The sequence below is a fragment of the Rutilus rutilus genome (genome assembly GCF_951802725.1).
Source record: "Rutilus rutilus genome assembly, chromosome: 9".
Taxonomy (NCBI): Eukaryota; Metazoa; Chordata; class Actinopteri; order Cypriniformes; family Leuciscidae; genus Rutilus; species Rutilus rutilus.
The window spans coordinates 4,853,233-4,877,489 of NC_140223.1; the positions used below are offsets into that span (position 1 = coordinate 4,853,233).

General features: G+C 37.7%; 3 protein-coding genes across 3 annotated transcripts in view; 1 reads left to right on the forward strand and 2 right to left on the reverse strand.

The window, feature by feature from the left end:
• Positions 1-10,962, reverse strand: part of cwf19l2 (CWF19 like cell cycle control factor 2) — a 32,345-nt gene extending 21,383 nt beyond the window's left edge. Inside the window, exons 1-4 of the mRNA XM_084418469.1 lie at positions 10,771-10,962; positions 2,135-2,245; positions 1,216-1,341; positions 920-1,030 (exon numbers count right to left, since the gene is read on the reverse strand). Coding sequence (XP_084274595.1) covers positions 920-1,030; positions 1,216-1,341; positions 2,135-2,245; positions 10,771-10,902 — 480 coding nt within the window. The 5' untranslated portion in view covers positions 10,903-10,962. The remainder of the gene's footprint in view (positions 1-919; positions 1,031-1,215; positions 1,342-2,134; positions 2,246-10,770) is intronic.
• A 29-nt stretch (positions 10,963-10,991) lies between these two features.
• LOC311296666 (uncharacterized protein) lies at positions 10,992-16,305 on the forward strand. The gene is made up of 3 exons (XM_084418552.1): positions 10,992-11,210; positions 11,663-11,840; positions 14,666-16,305. Exons 2-3 carry the CDS (start codon positions 11,738-11,740, stop codon positions 15,640-15,642), a joined length of 1,080 nt encoding a protein of 359 aa, XP_084274678.1. The 5' UTR covers positions 10,992-11,210; positions 11,663-11,737; the 3' UTR covers positions 15,643-16,305.
• A 2,176-nt stretch (positions 16,306-18,481) lies between these two features.
• On the reverse strand, positions 18,482-24,055 carry LOC311296669 (uncharacterized protein). Its single transcript, XM_084418554.1, has 3 exons — positions 23,963-24,055; positions 23,067-23,279; positions 18,482-19,893 (listed from the first exon to the last, which is right to left on the reverse strand). Exons 2-3 carry the CDS (start codon positions 23,149-23,151, stop codon positions 18,971-18,973), a joined length of 1,008 nt encoding a protein of 335 aa, XP_084274680.1. The 5' UTR covers positions 23,152-23,279; positions 23,963-24,055; the 3' UTR covers positions 18,482-18,970.
• Positions 24,056-24,257: the final 202 nt, after the last annotated feature.

Here is a 24,257-nt window from a genome sequence, read left to right on the forward strand (position 1 = left end):
GAGAAGAGAGAGCTCTTCAATTCCAGTAATAACAATATTGAAGTTTCCACAAGTGGCTTTTGCTGTGTAGGACAACAATCACCCACTCTGACACACTCGTATAATCTCAGTGTCAAGACTGTGATTACAGACCACAGCAAGGATGGTCATCGGATCACGGTAAACTGTTGTATGACAAACCGCCTCCAATAACCACAATTATTACACGGCTCTGTGGAATACTTGATTCTGATTGGTCAATCACGCCATCCAGCGGTATATTATTCCCAGATAACAACCGCTGAGAACAGAAACGCAGGCTCATCCGGGTCACTGAAGTCAGCAGCGCTATACGCTCGCTAGGAACGGGTTTTCTTCATGGAAGTTTTGCTTTTGATGAGCTGATAAAATATTAAAACTCAGTCGAATCAATATTTTGCGTACGGTTATTTAAGTTTGCCATCCGGTATCGTGGACTCACTCTCTCTTGTTTCATTCAATCGCAGATGCTGCCATTTTGTGACTATTGTTTTGTACACTGTTGGATTTTAAGATGCAAACAAGTACGATTTTAAAACAGTTTAATCTGAAATCAATATCTCTTATCTCCGTAATTATTTATGTGGTGAAATGCTGTGTAATAAGTGGTTTGACTGTATACCGTATCTCTTAAGTTTGAACTCGCCGCGCTAGCAACTGCTCTATCCGCGCTTAAAGAGCTAATAAAATATCTCAACTCAGATCTATATTTTGTGTCTAATTACTTATTTATGTGGCAAGTAGTCGTGTAATAAGCGGGATAATGTACATCCAGCCGGTTGTTATCTCAGAATAAACCCCTTCAGGCTCAAACAAGACCCTCCTGATCACCCTGTCGGGTTTATTCTGAGAGAACAACCGGCTGGATGTACTTTATCCCAAACGTAGACTGGGATCTTACTTGGTTAGTACTGGCCACTGTAGATGTGGGCGTGGCCTCAGGCTCCGCCTTCCATGCCTTGTCTCCGCCCCCTGAAGGAATCTGGGCCTCCACCCACTCGTCCTCTGAGTCCTGTAAACAAATAAGGATCAACACAGGGAAGAAACGAATGTTGTACGCTTCCACAACTTGCAAACCCAATTGAAATTTACTGCAACATTTTAGTCATTCAGCCTGAAATACCTGGAGAAAACGCAGGATTAAATGTGGCATTAAAATGTGGTTAAATGGGGTTAACGTGATGTTAAAGCACATACTTCAGAGCTGTCACAAGATGCATTTTCCCCTGCATTTTTCTCTTTCTTGGCTTTCTTCTTCTTCTCTTTCTTCTCCTTTTTCACTTTCTTTTCCTTTTTCTTTTTCTTGTTTTTCACTGCATTCTCCTGTGTGCAAAAAAACAAACACAAAGTGTGAATCCGGTGTGGAGAGAAATGAGAGACAGAGACCAATTGTACAAATGTATCGTGTAAGACAACATTTTAACTTCTACAATATGGTATGAATATGTATTTACAGCAATATCAAGTCGTGAAATTTAATGTACTGTATATTATATTATTGAACAATAGGATTATCCCCTGTCTGTGTGGCATTGGTCGAATCAGATATGGTAATATATTATATTATATTATATTATATTATATTATATTATATTATATTTTCCATTCAAACTTGAAGGGTCAGTAAGCTATTTTAAGAAATCAATACTTTTATTCAGTAAGGATGCATTAAATTGATCAAAAGTGACATATTTATAATGTTAAAAAACAAACTGCACCAAAGAATCTTGAAAAATAAAATGTTCCCACAGAAATATGAAGCCGTTTTCAACATTGATAATAATAATCAGAAATGTTTCTTTGATCATCAAATCATCATATTAGACTGATTTCTGAAGGATCATGTGACACTGAAGACTGGAGTAATGATGCTGGAAATTCAGCTTTGATCACAGGAATAAATTACACTTTAACATATATTCACATAGAAAACTGGTATTTGCAATTAATAGTAATAATATCTAAGTTTTTACAGTATTAGTAATCAAATAAATACAGCCTTGGTGAGTAGAAGAGACTTCTTTCAAAAATATTTAAAAAATTGAAGTTATTTTATGAATCATCCTCAATAAAAATAAAACATTTCTGGTCATCTTTAATGAGTTTGACCTCTGACCTGGCCAATCTGCTGCAGTCGCAGGTCAACATCGGGAAGCATCCAAGTGTCTTCACCCCTGGCCTTCCTCTCGGCCTTCCTCCTCTCCTCGTTCTCATACTTCTCTTTCGCCTACAGACAGAGAAGCAAACAGAAACAGGAGAGGAAAGCAGATGAGGATCACATGTTGTTTAAATTCTAATTACATTGGGGTGATAAAGGTTTGTCAGGTCGTTTCCCGGCGTAATGTGTGCACAGAGAAACCCAACACAGATGGGAAGAGCGAGATGCTCTTCCGAATGGCCGATTCAGATACCGGCTGACGATTCTCTTCTTCTTTGTTTAAAGCTGCAGTCCGTAGTTTTTCCTCTGTGTCGCCATCTCTGTTCGAAATCTGCAATTGCAGTTATTCGCGGAATTATCAGCTTTACGTGGGTTGTGCCTCGGCACGGCACAGCGCGGATGAATCCACTGCTTTGAGGAGAATGTGCGGCTGTCAGTCGCCGCCGGTGTGGATCCTGGCATTCGCAATCACAGATTCTACTTTTGACCAACATACGAATTTTCATCGGAAAATGTCGTCTGAACAAATAACATCCACTTTTGTTCTGAGCAACTAAGGGGAAAAAAGCATTGCAGTAAATCGCGCTGATTAAATCTAACGATCACTTATATCACGTCAAACCGTGCAAATTATACTTAATTCTCAAATTGTTAATGTTAACGACATCAGCATTGCGTGACTACATTTAATGCCCTTCCGAATAGGGTTGTGCCGATAGACGATAGTATCGTGTATCGACGATAGTGAGAGATATCGCTGATGGCAGATGGCTATGACGATATCAGTACGATAATTGGCTCGTTTTACCATTAATGGGTTTCATTCATGAAACACGAGCAGAACAAATTTTTGTCTGAATCGTGTGTAAAGTGGTTCTGCCGTATATTTTCGGATTCATTAAAATGTTCGTATTTTCCAAACGTTAGTTGGTAGGTACGAAAGAAATCTACACCTGCTCCCAGCCACGCGTAAATAGTGCGTTTAACATCCGAACGTTTTGCTCATTAATAAGGCTGCATTTTAATTCACCTTAATCGGGTTTATTTGACGGGGTTACATGTCGAACCATTTTCTTTTCACTTCTGGGACTGTTCGATTAACAGATGAAACTCCATTAACTGCATCTGTAATATGCTGCCAAGCTTCCTTTTTTTTAGTACCTGATCGTTTGGTGTCATAATATGATGCCCATATATAGTTGTCAGTCGGATTTAATGGGCGGGATTTATGGTAATTGAGAATGAGCGTGCACGCGTGTCCCATTTACGACTGATTGGAATTCATACATACACACACACACACATTCACTATCACATCTGACGTTTACGAAGTATTTGTGAATCAGGAGAAGAGTTTTCGGGAAGGTCTCTTTACGCGCAAATCACACATATTTACTCGTATATTTACGAATGTTTCATGAATGAGACCCAATGTATTCAATTATTATCATTATTATAAAGCTAGTATTGTTATTAAGTTAATATTAGGACCTACAATTAATTTGCCTTGCCTAAATTCATAACGACATCACCACATAGCGTAACACTTGTGACATCACCGACACGTGCGTATGAGGACTCCTCTAAGAAAATGTTTTTAAAACAGACTAAAAAACCTACATCCCACATCAAAATTTAATTGCAAGGGGATCCTTTCACAAATTGTCAAGAGTGCTTGTTTTAACAGACGCATCATTTAGATCCAAGATGAAAACGGCATCGTTGTTCGTCAGTATTTTGTTTCCATTTTTTTTTACCTCACTATACCGGGAAATAACCTGATTTAGCCTATTAATAAACACTCCACCTTTGCTAGCAAAACAGAAAAAGATTCTCATAAATAAAACCAAGTAATAAAACATGCAAATTAATGAGTAAATAAGCAAGTTAATAATCAAATAAGTAAGCCCCGCCCCCCTCACGATTATATCGTGTATCGTCGATCTCAGGCTGACGATAGGACGATATGAAAATGGAGCATATCGATTTCTCCTTGTATCCGCATGGCCCGGTTGCAGTCTCTTTTTTCCGAAGTCGGAAGTGTTTTGCGTTTTACAACGGGTGAATCTCCTGGTGATTGTCGTTTGAACCTTTCTGGATCCGCCATCAAACTGATAAGTTTAATTATATCAAGTGCTGTGAGAAAAGGCTATAAATCTCCACCTCCAGCATCCTCACACTCATAGCCTACTAGCCGAGACTCTTCTTTATGTGGACAGATGTGACGTAATGACGCAAAGACACGCTCGAATTTCCCGCGGAAATCCACCAGTACCACTGGAGTTAAAAACATAGCTTACCGTTTTGAATCGAGCTACGGCAAGCAGAGAGTGTTGAACACTGGCTGGTTATGTACTTGCTCAAAAAATTATTTTGGATAATTTTTAACCCCAAAAAGTTACGGACTGCAGCTTTAAGCAAATTTACGTGTTGTTTATTTGCTCTATAACAGACCAAACTGGCCTTAAACAAAAAAATATCTGTAGTCGTTTGAAAATTATAGGCAAACACTGCATTTTAATCACGATCCAAACAGAGATGCTACACAGACATGCAATATGAGCCGTTGTTTATTATTTAAATGAGATGCAAATTAGAGTGCAATTTCAAGATTTAGGGGCCATTTAACATGACACCGTTTTCAACTACAAAACAGAAAACTTTTTGTGCGTTTTGGCCGTTGACATGACAACAGTGTTTCGGGTGCCTGAAAACACAAACTTTTAAAAAAGGGTTTCAAAGTATACGATACCGTAATCGTCTCTGTGTAAACTACAAAAACGTGAACTTGTGAAAAGGAAACAGTGACGTCATGCACATGTGTATTTCATGTTCAGTTTATAAGGCCTTACACAGTGTCCTAACCAGACGCGATGCGATAAGATTCCAGCGACAAATAATTTGTCTGTTCACACTAGACATGAGATGTGTCAAAATCAATCAAAACCCACAGCCAATCAGAACAGCGTGTGGGCGGAGTCTCGTGGCACCAGAGAGTAATCTCGACGCACTCGCAAGAAAATGGATAAGTAGCTACATAATCAAATTCACAAATATTACACCATTTAAACATTATTAAAAACACACAGGCTACTGAGTTACTAAAACAATCTTTGTCAAAGAATACACTTGTTCACAGTTTGAACGTTCTTGTTTCCATTTGTTTAATTTCAAGATCTGAGGTGAATTATCCATTGTTGCTTTTACAGCCACAAAGCTGGAGCACTAAATGATATTCAAAGTCAAATTACATACTTTTAACATTAGATAAAGCACATAAACAGTACCTGAGATTATCATCGCCACACTTTGTGTTAGTTGTTCCAGCGCGACGTCGCAGAAAAATAGAAACCGTTTCTAAAATAGACTCGTCGTGTGTCGCCGTCGCGGCTGGATAGGACAAAAACTCTGATTAGCATGGAAAATAACCTTTTATCGCGCATCGCGTGTAGTTAGGACACGGTGTTAGTGTTTCTTTACAAAGTGACATCGCCAACTACAGGCCTAGCATGAATAATACAGCGTTTTAATCGTTTTTGCAGATTCGTGTAAACGGGGATCGTTCTGACAACGTTGTCATCTGTACGTGAAAAACGTTGTTTTATTACGTCGTTGTCGTATAAACACACCCTTAAAGCAAAAAAACAGACTTTAGATTTGAGAAATTATGCAACATAACACACCAGCACAAAACAAAAACAGCAGACGGACTGAATGAAAAGGCAAATTCACTCTCTCCCAGTAGGGGGCGCTTGTGGAGAAGCAGTGGTTTCCTTGGTTAACGCCGCGCTTATAAACACTACTTTAAACGGAGGTAAAGGCCCATTCACATTAAGAACATTAACTATAAAGATAACTATATTAGTGTCCACAGCAGCGGACGATATCGTTCTGTTTATTATAAGCACATGCTTTAAATGATTGGTTGTCGATGTTTTTATCGTTCATCAGCTGGATAAAATCGTTCTGAAAGTGATTCCAACGATATCGTTTCTCTGAGCCGTTATCGTTATAGCTATGGTGTGAACTCTGCTATTCTTTAATATTGAAAATGATTTTCTGAACTATATCTTTATCGTTATCGTCCTTAGCATGAACAAAATGCCATCAAAACTTTTCTGAAGACAGTCAGTTCCCTTCAGAGATACATTCATATAAATCCCAATTCAATATTTATATTTTCCTTCCGATATTTTGAGCATCACGAACAGTATTTTCTCCGTTCTCCTGGTCTCTGTTAACATCCTGTTTACAGACTTCCTAATATTTCCACACAAATGACATTTTGGGAATTGATTTGCAAAGCAGTTTGTGTGCAAGTCCGGAACAGAGATCGGCCAAAATAAAACAGTCCGGTTCTGATTTATGGCCGGTGTATCTCTAGATAACACAGACACAGTACGTGTACTGAGATCTGGACACATCAATGGTTACGTCTGGAGTAGCATGATAATACTCACACTATTTCTGCAATTTGCACAGATATCCCAAATGACCTAGTTTTGATCATATTTTCAGTATGCCAAAAAGTGCAACATAAGTATATATATTTTTTCTGGGATGACCTTGCTGGATTAAACATACAACTAAAGCCCTATTCAGACGGGACTAGTTTAACATGGAGAGGTGGAGTAGAGTAATAATTACCAGAGCTACTCTGTGATTTTAGTCCCGTCCGAATGTCTCATCTCAGTGATCATCACGGACAATGTCGGTAAAGATTACGGCGACTTTTACCTTCAGTAAAAAGGTCTGGGAAAATGACCTCAGGTGATGCTAACCCCGTGCGGATAGACCCGCTGTAAACATGTACGTAAATATTTCCTGTTAAAAAGTAGTTTTCTGCAGTTTTTTCAAGTATGGAGACGCTTGAAAAAGCATCAGTTGCGTTCTAGACGCTGGAACGAGTCTGTGGCAAAACTCAAGTGTTTCACACACACCATTCAGATCAGAGAGAAGATCGACAGCACTTGTTAGAGGCGAAACATCTTTTAGCGTTAGATAAGTGTCTATAACCAACACAATCTGAAGTTACTTAATACATCGTTCCACCGGACATAAATGTTTTATATGCATATAGGTTGTTTGCGCATGTGATATCAGGAAGCAGCGTAACACACATATGAGTGTGACGGCGGTGTGTAAAGCGAGTTACTCTCCCACTTCTGCTGGTGTTACTGAGATCTCTGATCCCGTGCGAATTGGCCATTAATATTACAGAAGTCCTGTGGTAAAGTTACATCACTCCTTCTACCCTTGTAAAGTTAATCCCGTCCGAATAGGGCTTTAGTAAGGTCATCTGAACACTCTTAAAAATAATGTTTTTTTTTGTGTGCCATCAATGGTTCCATAAAGAACCTTCAACATCCATAGAACTTTTCCATTCCACAAAAGGTTCGTTATAGAATGAAAAAGTTCCAAATTTGTTTGTTTAAAAAAAAAAAAGTTCTTCCCACTAAGAAAAAAAAAATGGTTATTTTAAAAACTGATGATCCCTGAAAGGCTCTTTAAGGAACCAAAAGTGATTCTTCTATGGCATCACTGCGGAAACATATCTTTTATTTTTATTATTTAAGAGTTTGAAACATTTTTTGTAAGAAATGTAACAAACAATGTACAGTATATAACGCATACTATTGCACATCATATATTTTTATAAGCAGTACATAATTATGCATACTGTGTCATATGCTAACATTTCAGACTGACAGTCAAATATCTTTATATAGTTATATCATATTTAAGTTAACTTTTATTTGTTCATTTCATTATCATTTTTGTTATTGGTATTTGTTCATATTTCTATTTAGCTATTAATTTTTCCATTAGTTTTAATCATTTTAGTACTTAGTAACAGTTAGTGGCCAAGACAATGTTTCTGATTTTCATTTAAGTCTAAATTTTTCATCTCTAATATTTATATTTGGGCTTTAATTCAATTACAGACAATGATTTGATAACACTTTACAATTAGGTATCATTTGTTAAGATTAGTAAACATGAACTTACAATGAAAACTACTTCTAAAGGATGTATTAATCGTCGTTAATATTATTTTACATATAACATTTACTAACACATTATTAAAATCAAAAGTTGTACAGTAGTAGTTTTATCAACTAACTTTAAGAAAGATTAATACTGTAACATATGTATTCATCATGGTTAGTTCATGTTACATTAACAAATGGGACCTTACTGTAAAGTGTTACCAATGATTTTTAGTATATGAAGTTTTAGAGTTAGTAAACATCACACAAGCAAAGAAATAAAATAAAAACACCAAAGAGGAAATCAGAAAATAAGGAAATGATGTTGAATTACACGGCAGCAACTTTAAATAAATGTTTAAAGGCCAGGAAGTAAATCAAATAGACCTAAATAGAGCAGCTGTCTGTGTCTGTTATCAGGCGAGGACAGAGTTTACCGTCCTGTTAAACACTGATGATCAGTGGTGTTTATATTCTCCTGCTAATCATCATTAGACATCAGGAGGGAAAACATCAACCTGGACATTATCCAGAAACACTGAGAGAGAGAGAAGCACTGAACATTTACAGGTGAGTGACTGCACATTTCATGCAATTTTAAAAGTGATGCATATAATTTTTTAATGTTAAGAAACTTACAGAAATACTTCTCTTCTTATAATAGCTCATATTGTACACTAAACATCAATTGCAAATATGTTATCATGTTTATTATTGATCAACTATGTTATCATCCAGATACACACTTATGGATGACTGTGTTCTCCTGTCTATGGACTGGTATCGCCCCCTAGAGGTAGTTTAGTGCCGGTTCAGCTCAGAACTAACTAGAGACCAAAACTAAAAAAAAAATTATTAATATCCTATCAGATTTTCAAAATGTGAGAGACCACAAACATGACAATAATAATAATAATAATACTGATATAAAGTCCCCCTGTGGTGAAAATCAGGTTTTTAATGTTGTTTATGTGTCTATGTGGTGTTTTTAATATGTTTTAAAACAAACCATGTGTAAATTCATAAGTCGACAGCATTGCTGAGTATTTTCTCCTTAAAACTGCAGTGAACCAAAGACAGTCTCAAAAACACTCTTTGAAATCGCTGGTGTTTCTGACGTCACAAACTACCTTGTAACCAATCAGATCAACGTGTGATCGTCAACCAGTGGATCTCTGAGCTGAGTGAGTGAGTGAGTGGAGGCGGGGCTCATTTGCATATTCATAGAACCACGCATACTAAATGAGGCAAGGGTGTCGAGTTACACTCAAGATATTTTAAGGCATGAAGACTTTTTTTTCAAGAAAAAAACATTTAAATATGTAATTTTGGTGATCAAAGATGAGTTTTAAGGGATAAAATTATAGACTACAGGGGGACATTAACAGTTTTGTATAGGAACATATCACCTACTTCTGAATACAGTCACGACTGTGAACACGGGAAATCTCGCTGAATCTTCAACAGTCAAACTTAATTTTTTCTTGAGAAAAACAAACATGCAGATGACGGGCAAGAAAAATGTCCTCGGGTTTCCCCCCAACACAACTGATCATAACTATGTATGCAACATATTGGACATTTATGATTTGAGATCGGTGCGGCCCTGACGTTCTTCTGAGCAGATTCACTCTTAACACACACCATACCACAGGAAAACCTTTACCTAGGATTGTCAGAAGGGGAGAACTGGCTGCAAAATCGGCTTATTATCTTGTAGTGTGTGGGAGCCTTTAATCATTCATTATCATGCTATTTTGAGATGATGATGATGATTGTGACTGCTTGGCCAATTAAAAGTTATGTCCCAATTCTACAAAACATACTGACATCTTTGTCAATGGAAGAATTTTTTTTAATATTTTTGATTATGTTTTGAATATTGTGTTAAATTATATCCAAACTTTACAGTGGTGTTTTATAGTGTATTAAGTTTTATAGTGTATTAAGTCAGTTCTTCTCAAGTTTACACAGCATTAACGTTTGATAACCATAGACAATACTATAAGGTCATTATGAATTATCTTGTGGGCTTGGCCATCTTTTTTTAAAATGAATGACACTTGCTTTAATGTTAAATATGAAATTACTAAGTGTGTTTACTAAATGAAATCTATTAAAATCATACGAATATTTGTGTTTTTCGTGTGTTTATTTGTTTGTATGCCATTGTTGTATTATTTGTTCTATGTATCATTACATTAGTATTACATTTAAGTTCTTTGTACAGCCCTTTGGACAACTGTTGTAATAAATTGTGCTTTATAAATAAAGAAATAATGAAAGAAACTCACGGCATCGATGTTCGTAATAATTGCAGCAAAATATTGACACATATCGGCAAAAAATTATACATAAATCAGCTAAGATGCTGAAGGATCATTTATGAAACCATCTATAAGATATCTGGACACAAAACCAAAATGACATAAAATATACATTCAGAATAAACTGGTATATTGATGAAAGTATGAATGATGAATGAGAGATGAATGTAAACAGATATGTTAAAACAACATTCGCTTCTAATTCTTGTAAGTCTTCAAGTCTTTATCCGACTGAATCAGTTATTAGATGTTAGTTTAAAGTGTTTATTTGTTTTACCTGTTGCAAAACGTGCTGTCTTTCTTCTCTTTTGGACTCTTTTCTAGATTTAATGCTGCTTGAGCTCTCAAAACTCACACCGAACGCCGCCATGATGCTGCCGCAAAGCGCGAATCCTACTGTCGTAAACATCTACCGTAATGCGGCAGATGCTGCTCGCTTGTTTTCCTCCAGGGGGCGCTGCCGCTGTATTCTCCAAACCCTAAGCAAGGTGCATTCAAATTTAAGGACGTTTTTAGACATTTCAGCCATATTATAATAATTTAAAAACAATGTGAGATACGGGGGGAAATTCCATGCATTGTTAAAACGCATTAATAATAATAATAAGCGTTGTACAGAAGGTGTTCACGACAGTGGAGAGCATTAGCATTATGAAATCGTGATGCCAGTTTAAATCGGGACGCGAGACGAGAGAGAGAGAACAAATACTACAAAAGGTAAAACAAATAAACACTTTAAAATAACTGTTATCTGTGTGTCTTAATCTGTTTTCATACAACATCTGGGCTCTTACTGTAACATTTGTCAGTATCAGCGTAATTAATTATATGCGTGTAAATTAAGCCTTTTGGGGTTAATGTCATGAGATTAATTCATGCATTTATTATTATGATTTATGTAGGTAAAATACATACTGTTATTATCACTGAATCAGCATCATCATAAATTATGACTAGCAATAGTATCACTGGGATTTTGAATATGTTGTGTTAAGAGCATACTTTGGCTTGAATCCGAATAATTAATAATATATGATGTCTATAATACTCTTTGATTTTAAATGCAAAGATAAATAATGAAAGTAAGACAGGAATTCAATAACTGTGAGATAAAATTGTAAAATAAGACAGACACGTGTATTAACTTGTATTATTTTTTATTTTGGCAGACAAGATCATACATCGACTGTCATCCTACAAGAGAGGAACAAACAAGCAGGTGTAACAAGTGAAATATATGTACTATGTATACTATAGTAAAGACAGAGTTTGTCGAAGAGGAGATCGAAGACATGAGTGATCCAGAACCATCCAGAATAAAACATGAAGACACTGAGGAACAAACAGGTTGGTGTCCATTCTTGATTCTTCATTATTGATGGTGGAGGAACATTAATGTGCCAAAGCTTCAGAATTTGGTGGCTGAATTTAAGCAATCATAGGTAAATACCCAGCTAACAAAAATATGACTAAGAATGTTTTACAAAACTTTGAAATTTCAGCTCTTTAAAGGGATAGTTCACCCAAAAATGATCATCAATTACTCACCCTCAAAGTTGTTCCAAACCCGTATGAGTTTCTTTCTTCTGCTGAACACAAAAGAAGATATTTTTAAGGATATGGGTGACAAAACAGTTGATGACTTCCATAGTGTGGGGAAAAAAATACTATGTAAGTCAATGTAGTCCATCGACTATTTGGTTATCAGCATTCTTCAAAATATCTTCTTTTGTATGACTGACAGCATAACAAAAAAACTCATACCGGTTTGGAACAACTTGAGGGTGAGCAAATGATGAAAGAATTTAAATTTTTGGGTGAACTATCCCTTTAAATGTTTTTATTTTATATGTATTTTTTTATACGAATGTTAAGGGAAGATTCCGACAAAACAATATTGATGTGGGCCCCCTCCACCCTCCACCAATATCATATACTGTACAATAGATGAGCATGGAGGCCCACATTTAACAGAAGATGGTGATGTTGTTGTAAAACCTTTATTTTAAAAGTTAAATGTTTATATAAAAATTACAACTAATAAAAACTAACAAATCGCAAGAAATTGTTTAATGATAATAATAAAACCAATTTAAAAAAAAGTAACTGCAAAATTGTTTTTTTCCCCCCATCAGTCTGTCATAAGTCATAAATCAAAAAGTAAACATTTAGAAATTGACAAGAATGCAGTCAAATTTAAAACATAAAATCATTTATTGTCTAATTAAAGATAATATGGAACTGGTAATATTATTAAGTAAAGCTAATAGAAGTATTCATCCAAGTGCAAGTCCCTATTCATGTTTTCTTGATGTAATAAATAGCCTACATCATCAGCCGGCAGGTCAGGTGCATAATGCAATGCGTCGTATACATTTTTTATCTCTATTTACAATAGTGTAAAAAGACAGGAATTTTGACCACGTAATCATTCGGTCGATTGTGGTGCGCACCGATAATGAAGTGTGACAGAACCCGGCAGGCTGTAGACGGTAGTTTTCTTATTCCCAGCAAAATAACAATACAACCTGTCTTTTACTCTCTTCTGGCCTCCTTCTCCTTCTTTTCATGGCGTTTCTGATACCCTGATTTATGTTTTCTTTTCCCCGACATTTTTCAGTCAGTCAGTCTCCTGCTTTTCCACCAAGTTCATCGTTAACTTCAGGCACTCAACTCTGATTGGTTCTGTTCACGAGCTGGGGTGGGACTTACAATTCTATTGGGTCCATCTGATGTTTGTCACTGACTGAATAATTAATAAATACTTTAGATCGGACTAAACCATTTTTAGGGAGGGAAGAGAAGCAGATATTTGGAAAAAAATATTTAACCAAATTGCATGTTTTTTGTGGTTTTCATTTAAATCTCAGGCATTCAACTAATATAAATATTAGAATTGTTCATACAACAGGGGCCTATATAGTATAACTGCTGGATTTTGTGGGGCCCCCTGGGCAACGGGCCCTGGTACCCACCCCACCCCACCAGCGACGGGCCTGGTAACTACTAGCTATTTTGGAACTAACTCTGTAGGCCTACTTTATTCGGTTGCACCATTTGTTCAGGCAGAAAGTAGCTTGTAGGTCGTAAACCTTCTGTAAAGAAATGCGTATAGTTGCATATTATGACGTTTACCCTCAATGATCCAGTAGCGGCCTTTAAATATGAGAGCAGAAGTGAATGCTGTGAATTTAAGTGTATCCCTGATTCTAAGTTGTGGCCTAATGGTTAGATAGTCAGACTTGTGACCCGAAGGTTTAGGGTTCGAGTTTTAGAACCGGCAGGAGTTAAAATTTAGTGCCCGTTTACGTCAAAACGTACAAAGGGACCTAAATAACTCTGAACAAATGTTACATTAAAGGATAATTCCGGTATTTAGCACTTTGAGTCTCTTTTCTGGTTTGTTTTGGATGAACTAGAGTGGTGGACACAGAAATGTTGACGATGGGTCCTGTCTCGACTTTTTGACTCGTTTAGAGTCGCCTTTGACCGCTTCAGAGTGGCTGTCTACCGGCATGCACGAACATGTCCTTAAAACAACCCTTAACATTCGTTTTCAAAACTGTGCAACTCACCGAGTGGTTAGTGGTGTTCGTTGATGTTCCAAAACAAGTAGCGTAGCGAAATACAGTTTCTGTCGTGTTTTATTTGGCATTTTGTAAAATCCCATTGATTTCTGTTGGAGGACTCATTGCTGGTTGATATTACTGCGCTTCAGACTCAAATATCAAGCGGAAGTTTATACGCGGTTGTGAGGTATCTGAAAAAATAGTTCCACTATAGCAAATAACACGGATTGAAATCATACATTGCGCCGATATATTTGTTTTTAAATCAACAACGAACATCACTAACCACTCAGTGAGTTTTGTCCACCACTCTAGTGCATCCAAAACAAACCAGAAAAGAGACTCAAAGTGCTAAATACCGGAATTATCCTTTAACATCACTGGAAGAACGTTTGTTCACAACTTTGAGAGAACCATGTCTGAACATTAGCTAAAGTTCTGAGAACATTCTTTGTTCACAAAAAAAAACGTATGTAAATGATTTTAACCTTGATTAGATGGTGTTGAATGAGAATGACTATCTAATTTTAGCACATCACATACATGATGCATTTGTTTATTGAACTGATTTGGTATGTATTATGTTTTTTTGTGTCTTGACAGACATAAAAGAAGAAAGTGAAGAACTGAATGAGGTGGAGGAGAAACATCCATATCAGGAATCTTTAATAGCTGAAGAAACATGTTCAAAGACTGAGAAGAACGAAACTCAAAGAAGCGAAGCCAAAAACTCCTTCACGTGTCCTCAGTGCGGAAACAGTTTCACACGAAGAGACAGCCTTAAGGAGCATTTACGAATTCACACGGGAGAGAAACCGTTCAGCTGCCACCACTGCGGGAAAAGTTTCACGCGTAAAGAGAGCCTGAAGTATCACGTGCGAACTCACACCGGAGAGAAACCGTACGTGTGCCACCAGTGTGGAAAGAGTTTCACGTTTAAAAACAACCTCAAGGTTCACGTGAGGATCCACTCCAGGGAGAAGCTGTTCATCTGCCCTCAATGCGGAAAGGGCTTGACGTGTAAGAAAGGCCTTAGGGATCACATTAGGGTGCACACTGGAGAGAAACCGTTCAAGTGCCATCGCTGCGGAAAGACGTTCAAGTGGGCGCACAGCCTCAGTAATCATCTGCACTCTCACTCTGGGTTGAAGCCTTTTAACTGCGTCCATTGTGGAGAAGGTTTTACTTCATCATCCATTCTGAAAAACCACCTGAAGGTTCACACGAACGAGAGGCCGTACGTGTGCTCGTTGTGCGGAAAGAGTTTTATATGGCCGGGCAACTTTAAAGAGCACCAGAAAAGACATACGGGTGAGAGAGATCACGTGTGCTTTGAGTGCGGCAAGACTTTTACCACGGCTAAACGACTGAAGGAGCACCAGAGGATTCACACGGGGGAAAAGCCTTACAAGTGCTCGCACTGCGACAAGAGGTTCACTCAGTCGGGCTCGCTGAAGGTCCACGAGCGAGTTCACACCGGAGAGAAGCCGTACCACTGCCCGAACTGTGGGAGGAGTTTCTCTCAATTGACAAATCTTATCACTCATATTAAAAAGCATTGCAAGAAATCATCACAGTGAGAAGGTGTTTTCATGTCCGAGTGTGGATGAACTGAGTATGTTTCTCCCAAGCAGCGTAAAAGAGATTGGTATGGGAATGGATATGGCAATGTTCATGTGTTTGGTTTTGGCTACGCTGCTGCAGAACAAGTGCGGAGACTTTCCACTGCCAATACATTCACAGACATTGCATTGTAAGACACATGTAATATGATTTAAAGGGTTAGTTCCCCCATAAATGAAGATTCTGTCAGTAATGACTCACCCTCATGTTGTTCCAACCCCGTAAGACTTTCGTTCATCTTCGGAACACAAATGAAGATATTTCTGATGAAATCTGAGAGCTGTCTCACTCCTCCATAGGCTTCTCTGGGATCGAAACTTGCCGGCCCAGAAAGTTAGTAAAGACGATGTTTAAAATAGTCCAAGTGACTACAGTGGCTCAAGCTTAAGTTTATCAAGCGACGAGAATACTTTCTGTGCGCAAACAGTCGCATCAAGCATGCCGGAACGAGTGTTTGAAGTGATCAACAAGAACTGTGGGGCTACTCACTACGGAGTGCTTTTTTTACACTTTTAGCTCTGTTGTGGGTTTATTTTTGGGCTATGGTCTTAAACTTTTGATCAGCTGATGAACAGCCTGTTTGAGTTCAAATGCAGTTTTCAATAAATTGCCTACTCCATATTTTTTGTCTCTTGCTCCTGTTTATTCTTTTGCCATTTTAAAGCAGTACTTACAACCCGGTTATGATCCAACCGCGCGAAATGCGAACACTTGCAATGTTTCCCCCGCTCTTAAGATTTTGTTTAGGAGTGTATATATTTAATCGCATCTAACTTGAAAGTTTTTGTTTACATAATGTGTTTATATATATTATTATATTTATTTATATTTTATATATATATATATATATATATATATATATATATATATATATATATGTGTGTGTGACCCTGGACCACAAAACCAGTCACGAGTCGCACGGGTATATTTTGTGGCAATCGCCAACAATACATTGTATGGGTCAAATTTATCAGTAATATTTTCAAAATAACTGCCATAAATCATGAGGATATTAAGTAAAGATCATGTTCCATGAAGATATTTAGTAAATTTCCTACCTGAAACATGTATTTGTGTGAGTGGATGCAGCACAATCGTGAACATAAATGAACAACTTTAAAGGAGATTTTCTCAATGTTTAGATTTTTTTGCAACTATTTACAATAGTTGTATCTCGACCAAATATTGTCCTATCATAACAAACCACACATCAATGGAAATTTATTCAGCTTTCATCTGATGTAAAATCTCAATTTCCAAAAATTGACCCATGAGACTGGTTTTGTGGTGCAGGGTCATTTATGTCTATTTGCACATGTATACAAATTAAGATGCCAAAATCGCTTCTATGCAAATATACAACTTTTATTTTGATTGAGAAAAAACAATGAACAAGCAGAATTTTAAATCAATGATAAGCACATTTTTGCTTGACACATTAAGATGAAAGAATAACAAAAAATTTAAAGAAATTACATTTATTTATCATACTGAAGAAATCGAAACCAATATTAAAAAACAAAAACATAACTATGGGAAATAACGTATGAATAACACATCAAATATGTCATTCCCAAACCCCAAAAGTACATCTGTTTGTCTAGGTAGGAAATTCAATGTTGTTAAATGTCCAATAAAAAAAAAAATGCACTTTTATAATAGGGAAAATAAGTTATTAATAGCTCCTTTCATATTACTATTATTATTATTATTATTACTACATCCCTTAAAGAAAGAAAATCAAACTAGCAACACATAAGATCTCTGAATTAAAGGGATAGTTCACCCAAAAATGAAATTCTGTCATCATTTACTCGCAAGTGTTTTCACAGCACATTCAGTGACAAAGGAAACAGAAATGAAGTGATGACAGAATTTTCATTTTTGGGTGAACCATATTTAAAGCGTAACTCTCGCCAAAATGCAACCTAGGCTCTTTTTGTGAATCTGCCCGAGGCAAACTTTCGTTTAAAAGCATAATTAGGATGGAAACGCCACTTTTAAGTTTGACCATATTTTCAGTTTCGGTTAAATTGCCTTGTGAATGGGAGTGAATGGGGCACGACTATGATAGCTATTTTTAAAACACTAATGCGGCTCGACACAACATGAAACTGTGCTCTCAGTATCACCAGAGGCTCGACACATGAACTCCAGCATTGAGAACAGTGTTTGTATTCACAGAGTTTACTAAAAAGAAAGATTTTGAACAACTCACTGTCTCTGTGTCCGCCGGCATTTTGACAGTCAAAAATAGTTTATCTCCAAATGCAACGTAACAGGGAGGAGAGTAAAGATGGAAAGCTCCTAAAGTTCAGTTCCATATAAATTCACGGATAATTAGTTGTTTTGTCGTTAGTAAAAATCAATATTGACCTTGTATTTGAAAAAGGATCCTCATATAAGAAGCAATACTAAAACTCAGAGTCAGTTCATTCGCATTCGGAGATCGACTATTTTTGACTGTCAAAATGCAGGCGGACACATTTACAGTGAGTTGTTCAAAATCCTTCTTTTTAGTAAACTCTGTGTGTACATAAACTGTTCTCAATGCTGGAGTTCATGTGTCGAGCCTCTGGTGATACTGAGAGCAAAGTTTCATGTTGTGTCGAGCCGCATTAGTGTTTTAAAAATAGCTATCATAGTCGTGCCCCATTCACTCCCATTCACAAGGCAATTTTAACCTAAAACGAAAATACGGTCAAACTTAAAAGTGGCGTTTCCATCCTAATTATGCTTTTAAACGAAAGTTTGCCTCGGGTAGATTCACAAAAAGAGCCTAGGTTGCATTTTGGCGAGAGTAAGGCTCAATCCCAATTCACCCCTTGCCCCTACCCCTTGGCCCTACCCCTCTGTTTTGCAGAGGCAACATGACTGCCATCTGCCAATAATCATTTTCTTTGTCACATTCAATCTTGTGTTCATATTTACGGTCATGTTCTTCAAAGAAACGGTTGCAAAAAAACGCTAAAGTTCATTTCCTGTGACGTAGGCGCATATAGCGACGACGTATAATGAAACGGTGTAGTAGTGGTGTCCCATTTCTTAGGGGAATATTTTCACCCCTACGTCTTGGCACTCTGTTTCAAGGGGCAAGGGTTAGGGGTAGGCGAAGGGTTAGGGGTAGGTGAAGGGGTATAAAATAGAATTGGTATTGGGCCTTAGGCTACGCTTTAATAAGATTACATCACATAAATTACCTGTGATGAACAACACGACACCTTGACTCCACATTTGGCTTTTCCGAATCGAAAGTTTGACTTCTGATGTGAATATGAGTTCTGCTCACGGTGACAACTTTGGACAACGTTTTTTATGTTTAAACAACCCCCCCGATCGGCTGAAGCTCTTCTCGCACCGAGTGCAGTGAAACGGCTTCTCTCCGGTGTGAACTCGCTCGTGTGCTCTCCGGCATCCCGCCCGGCTGAAACTCTTCTCACAGTGGGAGCACTTGTAAGGTTTTTCTCCGGTGTGAATCCTCAAGTGTGCATTCAAGTGTCCGACTCTAATGAAGCTCTTCCCGCACTCCAAACACACATGATCCCTCACGCCGGTGTGTGTTTTCTCGTGCTCGTTTAAATGGCTCAGCCGGGAAAAACTCTTCCCACAGAGAGAACACAAGTGAGGCTTCTCTTTCTGAGTGTTCGGGTGTTTCATTACTGTAATAGTGTGAGAGCGCAGGTGAATGTTGCGTTGATTCGGCTGACTGAAACTCTTTCCACACTCATGGCATGTGTATGGCTTCTCTCCAGTGTGAATTCGTATGTGCCTTCTTAAATCGGCTTTTTGTATGAAACTCCTGCCGCACTGCGGGCAAGTGAAAGGTCTCTCTCCGACGTGAAGTCTTGCGTGGTGATCCCTCAGGTTATTGCTATGTTTGAATCTCTTTCCACACTGAGGACAGATGTACGGTTTCGCTGAAGTGTGAACACTTAAGTGGTCCTTAAGGTTGTTATTGTATGTGAAGCTCTTTCCACACTGATGGCACGTGTACGGTCGCTCTCCGGTGTGGATTCTGATGTGAGTAATAAGAGTTCCTCTTCGAGTGAAACTCTTTCCACATTGAGGGCAGGTGATGGAGTTTTTGGCTTCGCTTCTGTCCTGAATGCAATTCTGCTCAATCTTTGACCACATTTTTCCAGAATGTGGATTTTGGTGTTTCTTCTCCACGTCATTCGGTTGATTTTTTTCATTCAGTTCGTTCAGGTCTGAAAATTTAAATTTTAAATCATTAAAATCAAATCAAAAGAGAAACAAAAGGGGAGAAAGTTAATAGCATAAAGCAACAGAAGTTACATATGTGACCCTGGATCACAGAACCAGTCACGAGTCGCACGGGTTTATTTGTGGCAAATAGCCAACAATACACTGTATGGGTCAAAATTATCGCTTTTTCTTTTATGCCAAAAATCATGAGGATATTAAGTAAAGATCATGTTCCATGAAGATATTTAGTCAATTTCCTACCGTAAAACTATAAAACATGTATTTTTGTGAGTGAATGCATCGCCAACATAAATTAACAACTTTAAAGGAGATTTTCTCAATGTTTCGATTTTTTTGCACCCTCAGATTCCAGATTTACAATAGTTGTATCTCGACCAATATTGTCCTATCATAACAAACCACACATCAATGGAAAGCTTATTTATTCATATGGTGTATAATTCTCTTTTTACAAAAATTTACCCATGTGACTGGTTTTGTGGTCCAGGGTCACATATATATCTGTATGTAATCTTCAATGTGATGACAAACATAACTGGTACTGAACTGCTATATTGACGATGGGCTCTGTTGCCGCATTACCGCCTCGGGTGTGCATTATTTTCTAATAACTCAATGGACCTGAGTCAATTATTACGCTTATTCTAAGGTTACCACACCTCAAGACTTAGTCAGATGTTGTATTTCAAGACGTTTGTCAGGTTTTTGACCTTAAAACGCTCTTGTGTGTGGGACTAATTTCTTACGCATCTCATCCCACGCCTCCGTTGCTAATTTCAAAACGTCATTCAAGAGCTCGTAACGGAGGCTTGAGCCACAGATAGCAGACCCATGCAGTTATTAATGCTGTTATTAGAGAGAGAGAGTGAGATTAAAAGTGTGTGAAATACCTGAGTCTCTCAACAGTGTTCGGCAGCAGCGTCTCTACTAATAGTGAAACTGTAAGTTTATCAGCTTCAAGAACAGCGCCGTTATTTCCTCGTTAGTGAGAGACGTCATGTAACTTTTAAGTTGCTAAACTATTTTACAGATAAAATTATCAGAGCAGCGCTGAAAACACATTTCTGTGCAAGTGTGTGTCCGTACTGTATGTGTGTGCGTTTGCGCGTGAAAAAGAGAGTATGTGCTGTCCGTACATCAGGGGTGGAACGATACATGTATTCGTATTGAATCGAAACGGTACAGGTGTCACGGTTTGGTGCATAAATTTACACGGAGAATACACGGTTTAAAAATAAACAAAACTCGCATGCAAATTAAAGGGACACTTTACCTCTCGAAAGATAGGTGTCCTTAAAAATAGGTCATTTATGTAGAAGAAATGTGAAATTATTTTTGAATTTGGAGCTTTCTAGACTAAGAAAAGCCAGAAAATGTATTTTTGGCTCATGTGGATGAAAGACAACAACTCCCAGAATGCACTTGCTTCGCTGCCCTAAGAGGCCACTCCCAAGCCACGCCTACCGGTAAGAGAGGGCAGTTGACAACAACAAAGCTAAGCTACTAGTGAGTCTCCGTGATGAGTTTGCCCGGGATTTCGAGATCGCCCAAAATGTCCGGGATTCGGCTTTTGCGTTCTACAGTCGCCATTCATCATGTTTACTGTGGCGAGTAGGACGAGGCTGAGGGGCGCGGGAGAACGGCACGAGGCCGGTGGCGTGATTACTGAGACGCACCGGTCTCGTATCTCTCACGGAGGAGCGGGTATTTTCTTAGCAATGTTAAAACGCACATCAACCGATCACTTGTTTAGCGTTCATGTAAACACTACATTCAGATTCACCAATCGGAATGAATTCAGCTAGATTGAAACAAAAGGTGTGCATGTAAACAATGAATGGCGACCGCAGAAAGCAAAAGCCGAATCACGGACATTTTGGACGATCTCGACGGCTGGACATGTCTGGGAAAAAGAGGATGGCATTGGAAATCAAACGCACTGGCACTGATCTGTGATAGGTCTGTTAGCGCATTAGGTCCAACCCCCTATGGGCGGGTTTGAAAGGGTGGGAACTAGTACTTGTAGTCTCAACAGAAATCCTCCCCTCTTACACTTCCTCCTACAATGACGCAAAATGACGATTTTGTCATAATTTTAAAGGGATACTCCACTTTTTTCGGAAATATGCTCATTTTACAACTCCCCCAGAGTTAAACAGTTGAGTTTTACCGTTTTAGAATCCATTCAGCCGAACTCCGGGTCTGACGGTACCACTTTTAGCATAGATCATAGCATAGAGCATAGATCATTGATTCAGACGAGTCCAGTAGCATTTCTTTCAAAATGACCAAAGAGTTTCAATATTTTTCCTATTTAAAACTTGACTCTTCTGTAGTTAAACCGTGTACTAAGATCGACGGAAAATGAAAAGTTGCGATTTTCTAAGCCTATATGGCTAGGAACTACTCTCATTCCGGCGTAATAATCAAGGAACTGTGCGGCTGTACCATGAGTGCAGCAGGCGTAGTGATATGACGCAGCGCCTGAAAATAGTCCCCAGCTCGGTAACTTCTTCCAACGTGACCGGGACTAAGTTTGTCTAACCTATTAGACCTATTTTCAGGCGCTGCGTCATATCATTACGCCTGCTGCACTCATGGTACAGCCGCACAGTTCCTTGATTATTACGCCGGAATGAGAGTAGTTCCTAGCCATATAGGCTAAGAAAATCGCAACTTTTCATTTTCCGTCGATCTTAGTACACGGTTTAACTACAGAAGAGTCAAGTTTTAAATAGGAAAAATATTGAAACTCTTTGGTCATTTTGAAAGAAATGCTACTGGACTCGTCTGAATCAATGATCTATGCTAAGCTATGCTAAAAGTGGTACCGTCAGACCCGGAGTTCGGCTGAATGGATTCTAAAACGGTAAAACTCAACTGTTTAACTCTGGGGGAGATGTAAAATGAGCATATTTCCGAAAAAAGTGGAGTATCCCTTTAAACAGTGGCGCAAATAGTATTACTGTTTAATGCACTTTGTTATTCTTCAAGTCAATTCACCGGAAATAGCTTACTTCCACATTGAAAAATAAGTTGGATAGGGAGAAATGTCTTTAATAGCAGCCAGTCAACAGTGAATAATTAAGACAAACTGAAGCTTTGTTAGTGTTTCTCAGTTGTCAACAATGAAGAATCAAGAACTGACACCAACCTACTTGTTCCTCAGTATCTTCATGTTTTATTCTGGATGGTTCTGGATCTCTCATGTCTTCAATCTCCTCTTTAATAAACTCCATCTTCACTATAGTGCGGCACACAGATACACCTGGAGTTTCTCCTGCTTGTTTAGATGCACTTCTAGCCTGGATGATGAGAATATTCCTAGCATTTATCGCTGAATTATTTTGGAAGGGCTGTGATCACTCTGAAACATAAAGACCCAAGAGAAGAAACATAAATTACTGATTTAAAAAAACAATCCCACAAAAACTATAATCTTACTTCATTATAACTCATTTTGAGATACCTCTATCAACCAAAATTGGAAGAAAATGTAACCAAGTAACGTTAATGTAAAAAGAAAAAAGAAAGAAAAGAAATTACAGCATAATATAAACATTATAATGTATAAATAACAACCGATCTTCAACAGATTTAACTGATTGATGCTCGTATGCTCTTCTAGGAACAATATAATGAAAATGAATAAAACTAAAATAATGCAGTGCTGACAACATCTTTAATTAATCTGCACACAAATAAATATTAAAAATGCCATAGTGTATTGTTTAACGAAACATAGCATGGAATAACAGGAATCGTGTTAAAATTAGGGTTAAATGTAAATATATATATATATACGTTATTTTATAATCTACTTATTTAGAAAAGTAGAACATAAATTGATGACCAAAGTGATGTCATTCATGTATGTAATTAAAATAGACTGCAACTTAAAATAAGATGACACGATATTCTCGGCACTGTAGTGCAGTAAAAATGAGCATGTGCTTGTAATAATAATTACTCATTATTATAATTAAACCTAAACACTAAATATTAAACGGACAGTTAAGAATTTCGCATTTATTTACAAAAGATCCTTACGCTGTCCACTGCCATGTTGCTGCCGCAAACGTGTTCAGAACTGTAGTAAACATCTACCGTACGGCGCATGCGGGTGTCGCACTGAGCAGATTCTTCCTCCAGGGAGCGCTGAATGACTCCGTAAACAGAAACCTCAAAGACCAAAAGACCCATTTGTAGTTTAGTCTACATTGTATTATAGTTTAAAATAAATATATTAAGGCCAAATAACAAACGCAAATCCACAGGATATATATCCAGTGATGTGTTGAAACACAGACAGTAAGAAAACAAACACAGTTTGAACCATGCAAAT